The 7,041-nt window shown below is 45.1% G+C and overlaps 1 protein-coding gene and 1 pseudogene across 2 annotated transcripts in view; both read left to right on the top strand.

Moving 5' to 3' along the window:
• LOC129691628 (RNA-binding protein EWS-like) overlaps positions 1-1,367 on the top strand; it is a 2,065-nt pseudogene extending 698 nt beyond the window's left edge.
• Positions 1-7,041, top strand: part of Rfx4 (regulatory factor X4) — a 153,071-nt gene that overhangs the window by 115,260 nt on the left and 30,770 nt on the right. For both annotated transcript variants that reach the window (XM_055627777.1, XM_055627776.1), the window contains exons 12-13: positions 1,556-1,650; positions 1,994-2,111. In XM_055627777.1, coding sequence (XP_055483752.1) covers positions 1,556-1,650; positions 1,994-2,111 — 213 coding nt within the window. The remainder of the gene's footprint in view (positions 1-1,555; positions 1,651-1,993; positions 2,112-7,041) is intronic.

Raw genomic sequence — 7,041 nt, 5'->3', positions numbered from 1 at the left:
CTATGGCCAGCACAGTAGCCATGGTCAACAAAGCAGCTACGGGCAGCCGCCTCCCACTAGTCACCCCCTCAGACTGGATTCTACAGCCAGGCTCCAAGTCAATATAGCCATCAGAGCAGCAGCTACGGGCAGCAGAGTTCATTCCGACAGGACCACCCCAGTAGCATGGGTGTTTATGGGCAGGAGTCTGGAGGATTTTCCAGACCAGGAGAGAACCAGAGCATGAGTGGCCCTGATAACCGGGGCAGGGGAAGAGAGGGATTTGATCGTGGAGGCATGAGCAGAGGTGGGCGGGAGGAAGATGTGGTGGAACGGGTAGCGCTAGAGAGCAAGGTGGCTTCAGTAAGCCTGGTGGACCCATGGATGAAGGACCAGATCTTGATCTAGGCCTTCCTATAGATCCTGATGAAGACTCTGACAACAGTGCAATTTATGTGCAAGGATTAAATGACAATGTGACTCTGGATGATCTGGCAGACTTTTTTAAGCACTGTGGGGCTGTCAAGATGAACAAGAGAACTGGGAAACCCATGATCCATATCTACCTGGCTAAGGAGACAGGAAAACCTAAAGGTGATGTCACTGTGTCCTATGAAGATCCGTCAACTGCCAAGGCTGCTGTGGCATGGTTTGATGGGAAAGATTTTCAAGGAAGCAAACTTAAAGTTTCTCTTGTCTGAAAGAAGCCTCCAATGAACAGCATACAGGGTGGCATGACCCCTCATGGGGGCAGAGGGATGCCACCACCACTTTGTGGAGGTCCTGGTGGCCCAGGAGGTCCTGGAGGACCCATGGGCCGCATGGGAGGCCATGGAGGAGACAGAGGAGGCTGTCTCCCCCCCAAAAGGGCCCGAGGCTCAAGAGGGAACCCCTTTGGACGAGGAAATGTCCAGCACTTAGCTGGAGTGTCTCAATCCGGGCTGTGGAAACCAGAACTTCGCCTGGAGAACAGAATGCAACCAGTGTAAGGCCCATTAGCCGGAGGGCTTCCTCCCGCCACCCTTCCCACCTCCGGGTGGTGACTGTGGCTGAGGCAGCCCTGATGGCTTGCGAGGAGGAAGAGGTGGACTTATGGACCGTGGTGGACCTGAAGGAATGTTCAGAGGTGGCAGAGGTGGAGACAGAGGTGGCTTCCGAGGTGGCCGTGGCATGGACCAGGTGGCTTTGGTGGAGGAAGACAAGGTGGTCCTGGGGGACCGCCTGGACCTTTGATGGAACAAATGGGAGGAAGAAGAGGCAGATGTGGAGGACCTGGGAAAATGGATAAAGGCGAGCACCATCAGGAACACAGAGACCGGCCCTACCTGCAGAGCTGCATTGACGACCAGATTTATTTTTTTAAACCCAAAAATGTTTTAAATTTATAATTCCATATTTATAATGTTGGCCACAACATTATGATTATTCCTTATCTGTACTTTAGTATTTTCACCATTTGTGAAGAAACATTAAAACAAATTAAATGGTAAAAAAAAAAAAAAAAAAGAAAAAGAAAAATTATACCTCTATGGAACTGCGACTTGAGTAAGGTGTGTCTGGTTCTGTTCATTTACAGTGTACCAGGAGTTTGACCACCTGCTGGAGGAGCAGTCACCTATCGAGTCTTACATAGAATGGCTGGACACCATGGTAGACCGATGCGTTGTAAAGGTTGGTAGGGCAAGCAGGAGGGGCAGCCACGGCTCCTACAGATTGTTGGTTGTCTCTGTAGACACCTAACTAGCATAGAACCCCAGAGTGAGCTGGCTAACACTCCTCAGCATCCATGGAGCCCTGGGGTTGCCAGAGGGGAGACCTGGTCCTAACCCTGGGAGGTAGATGAGGCAGAGACTGGACACTGAGTCTCCTGTTCCTGATTCATCCATTACTTGTTACTGTGCATAGCATCCTAGCATCAGATTTGCAGCTAGAATATGAAGGCTTACAGGCCTTCCCTCATTTTTCAGAGCCAGAATGAAGGACTGAAGTACTAAAGCCATTCACTTGCTCCTAGGTGGCTGACAAGAGACAAGGGTCCCTGAAGAAAGTAGCACAACAGTTCCTGTTGATGTGGTCTTGCTTTGGCACAAGGGTGATCCGGGACATGACCTTGCACAGTGCTCCCAGCTTCGGTAAGGCTATCCCAGTGCGCCAACACACGATAGCCAAGCACTTTTCTCTGGTCTCTGTGAACTGAGTCCACCTCTGGAATCATCCAGTCTCCCTCACTGTCTCTGTGTCTGTAAGGACACCATGAAGGTATCTTCTGGAGTTTCTCAGACAGCAAGCGGGCACTGAATGCTAAAGGTGAAGTGGCAAAGCAGCCTATGTGCCAATGAGGTTTGCTGGCAGAGAGAGCTGCCAGTGCTTAAGGAGGTATGGGTGTCTACCATTCCATGGGACCTTCTGCAGAACTCCACAGCTGTAGTTGATCTTAGACTGGGCACAGACAGACTTCTGAGTTAAAGCCTTTGCAAATAGCCAGATTGACACTCCAGGGTTATTTTCTGCTGTTTTTCATTTATGATAGGCTTTTGATGTTTTGACTTAATATTTCTTCAGAAATGCACTCTGGCCTACTCTCTAGAAGAAGACTTTGCACTCACTTTTCTTTCTTTTTTTTTTTTTTTTTGTTTGTTTTTTGTTTTTTGTTTTCTTGGTCCCTTGGATCACCCCTAGTCCTCACTTACTACTCTACACTGAGACAGCACTTGGCATCTGTCCTCAGGTCCTGTCTCTGCAGGCAGAAACCTGGTCCCCATCTTGGTGCAGATATCGTGCTGCCTGTGGACACAGTTGTCTTCTTTTCAGCAGAGAGGGAGTATGTTTGATTATCCAGCTCGTCCATAGTGAGGGACCTGGAAAGGCATTATCTGGATAGTCAAAATTCCAAAACACTGGTCTCTGTTTCCTGGTGTCTCTACCGGGAGCTGTTAGTAAAGTTTCTGGGTAATTGCTTCCATGCTCTCTTCCTCTGCAAGTGTAGATGTGAACTCTTTTCCAGTAATTTCGTATTAAGCCAACCCACCCTCAGCTTGGTCCATCTAACCTCTTATGGGCTTGTCACCATTTTCCAGTTGTGCCACACAGTGAAGTAAAACACTGGAGCATTTTTTAGGAAACACTGTTGGCCCACTCAGAGAGGCATTCTTTTGGCAAATTCTTTCACTTCAGCCCTGAGGTTCTCTGAGCCTCCCCATGCTTCAGCTACAGATGGAAACTCTCTTAGAGCAGAGTATGGAAATACTCTAATGACTGCTGCCTGGGCAGTGCCATCAGATGTGGCTTTTTGATGACTTCCAGTCCATGGTTAATGATAGCATGTGTTACCTATAGCTCTGGAAAGACCATTTTCTTGTATGTAACTGCTTTTGAAATTTTTCTTATTGCTTCAAAATCAAAAATTCAACCATTTTCACACAAGCACAGGTGCAAAGCCAGGAGCCTCTACTCCCTGCCTTATCCCTAGTCTTCCATGTGCTGACCTGTGAGATAAGCACAGTACTGACCGCCTCCATCTATGCAGCAAGTAATGCCAAGTCTCCTTGGCATTACTCTTTGCAGCTCACTTGTTTTGGCAAATACAAATATATATATATATAAATGGAAGCCCAGACACAACGACTGTGGTTTATCAATGTTTTGAATTTCTTCCTGAGATGTATGACTCCTTAAAATGGATTTTGTGGGCTTATTTCCTTTTCGATTACACTGTTTTGAGGTGTACTCAAAACTTGGGTAAATGGTGCATTTATATATTTTTTACATGTATACATTACTATATATATAGTAAACACACACACACATACTGGAACGAGAGACGTTAACCCAATTTCACTCTTATGGTATTTTTCTCAGCCTTGAGCGGGTTGAAACAATGCCTGCCTCTAAGTCCATTCAGCACACTCTGAAATGGTCCAGCTCATCTGACTCATTGTTAAGTTTTGCAGCTTGGGGTGACAGGCAAGTTGAAAGAATGTGTAGTAGACAAAAGCCCAGCTCCCCCTCTCTGCCTGTATATGTCAAAGACCCAGTTGGTGGCTGTGTTTGGGTCATGTGTTCGCTGTATGAAAACAGCTAATTAGGAAATTAGCTGTTCCCTGCCCCCTCCCCCAGCCCCAAGGGCCAGCTCTATGTATCTTATAACTTCTGTATGACCCTTGGCATGGAGAATGGTGTGGATTCTGTACAAGTGCCAGCTTGGCATGCTGGCCATTACAGTGATCTTGGGAAATACCTCAAAGGCCTTGGCATACGCTATCTCCTCTTCTCAGAACCCCTTCGAAAGGTAGTTGACATCTTGCATCTCCCTGATTGCTTTTCACTTTTGTCTCCATAATTCCTTTTTTCACTAAGTCTGTGCTTTGATCTGGAGAAGGCAGACTTTCCACCAGTAAACAGTGTCTCTGGAAGAAGTTTACAAAGGTAACAAGTGACAAGCTTTGGATCTGGTGATGTCAATAGTCAGGGGACACCTGGATCTCCAGCTAGCACAGCACCCTTAATCCTTTCATTGTGGATTTTCATCAAATGCCCATTTATTTCACTGTTGTGGATGTCTGGAAAGCAACAGTAGTTCCTGAAATACTCCAGAGGAAAACCATCTGAAAAGTGAAGCATGACAGCAGGGCAGGGCTATGCATCCTTCCATGCACCACTTTTCCATATGCTTGTCTTGTGGTCCAGCATCAACGCTCACCCTCTGGGCTGGGGCTGGGGGGGCCCCATGGGCATCTGTCAGGGAGCGGCACCCAGACCTGATGACTGTGATGGGAACTTCCAAACTGCTTCTCTACATTCAAGTGCTCTGGCTCCCCATTACCAGAGCCTGCTAAACATTAGGAGGACCCTGGTGTTGCTACTGCCACTTGAGCCCTCTCCAAGCCCTAAGATTATAAACCTTCTTCCCTGGCATAGGCCCAGAGAGAAGGAGGACCTGCAGAGCAGACGCGATTCTTCCAGGGACAGGCCATCCTTCTTGGCTCAGCTGTTCGCTCTTTCCAATAAGCTCCTCCAACCAACCTGCCTTTCTCAGTTCAACATCAATGGGAACTACAAAATAGTGTTTATGGAGAGCCTAACAGAATTTAGACATTCTATTAGCATTTTTTCCTATTACTGCCTCCAGTATGTCAGATGAGGAAGCTGGGGTGAAACTTTATAAGTACTTCCCTAGAGTGGGCATGTAATAAGGCAAACAGTAGCCAAAAACAATTTTAACAAATATTTTGCAAAAATAGAAGACCACTTTTATTCACTTTAACTCTGCAAGGCAAATGGACATAGATTTCCTTCCACAGCTTGGGAAGGGAAATTGTTGAATTTCTTTGCCCAACTTCAAAGAGGCAGAATGGCAGAGCCCTGCTTCAAAACCAGATCATCTACATCACCACAATTACTCATTACCCAGACTCAGGCAGATAGCACAAAAGGTTCTAGAACTTTATTTTGTCCACACCGATGGTTTTTAATTTGTGGATTAAAGTTTTTTTTTTTAATTTAAAGTGATAAGAAAAAAGAATAATCATCAGACTGTTGCAAATACTAACAGGTACCAGACAACAGTGTAGTAATAGCTTGTAAATGCTGAGAACAAAAATCGTCAACTTACTAAGCGTGAGGGCGACAGAAAGCTTTTCAGTTATATAAAGACCAGTGTAACTTGGGATCTACAACACATGTATCAAAAAAGCAAAGGCTACAAAAGGATGCACCTTAGCAGGAAGAAAAATAAAGCCACACATTGTGTCACACGGGAAACAATCATTTTCTGATTCTCACTGCTGCGTAACAAACTGCCCCAAAGCAGAGGCCTGAGACAACCATTTCATCATCCGGATGGGTTCCTGTGGTCGGTACCTAGGGTGACTAGGGGCCTGTAGGTGACCATCCCGTCAAAGGGCAGATCTCAGACACTTGGTAAGGTCCTTCAAACTCTCTTGGTTCAAGAGTTCCAGGCCTCCTGTCCACCAACTTTAATGCAAAGAATGTATGTGAATTTGGGGGCCCTGTTTTCACATGAGAGAAAAATTTAAGTAAACAAATTTAATTAGCTAACCCTTTCTGCATTCATTTGTTATTTATGTATGCATATGTGGGGGTGGGGCAAGCCACAGCATGAATATGGAGGTCAGAGGGCAACCCTGGGGAGGCAGTTCTCTCTTTCCACCATATGGGTTCTGAGAACTGAACTCAGGTCTTTAGGGTAAACAGCAAGTATCTTACCCATTGAGACATATTGATGGCCCCAAACTAATCTTTATGTGTGTTCTTTACAAAGGTAAAGCCAAGTTCTAGAAGAAAATGTATAACATGGATTAATGAGAAGTGACCGCTGAATGGACAATTAAAATATGTAAAAGTCTTTGTCTCTAATAGAACTACTAGATAGCTTCAGATTTTGTCTGAAATGTGTATTCATATATGCTTTTACAGTAGACACATAAGGGTATGTATAGGATGGGTTAAGAGATTATTACTATGGAACCATCATCATAATTTACAGCTGGAAGTAGAATACTATGAACATTTAAGAGATGGCAAGAAGAGGTGAAAAAACCAAAGAACATATGTGGGAAGGTGAAAAACAGAACAAGACAGTGGAAACGATAATAGACTAAATGAGGAAGACACTATGCCTGCAAACAACAGGCAAAATATTTTTAGAGCAAGCTTTCCTAAATTATGGGATGTAAAATTCTTAGCTTATGGAAATCTTTATTTAAAAGACTAAAAATAAAAACTGGAAAGCGATAACATCCATTTAATGAGCTAATCTCAATTTCGAACCCAGCAAGAACATATACCATTGTGACTCAGCCACACTGTTCCCTACATAGGAAAACACTAGAAGATCTATCTCACCCCAGGTTGTTTTGTTTGAGACAGTCTCTCTACCACAGCCCTGGATGGCCTGAAACTCAATATGTAAACCAGGCTGGCATCAAACTCACAGATAACACCTATCTCTGCCTCCCAAGTGCTGGGATTAGGAGCATATGCCACCATACCCAGCTTCTTTCTTTCTTTCTTTCTTTCTTTCTTTCTTTCTTTCTTTCTTTC

Source organism: Psammomys obesus, unplaced genomic scaffold (assembly GCF_907164565.1).
Source record: "Psammomys obesus unplaced genomic scaffold, mPsaObe1.curated_primary_1811, whole genome shotgun sequence".
NCBI lineage: Eukaryota > Metazoa > Chordata > Mammalia > Rodentia > Muridae > Psammomys > Psammomys obesus.
This window is presented reverse-complemented; position numbering and strand designations above follow the sequence as displayed.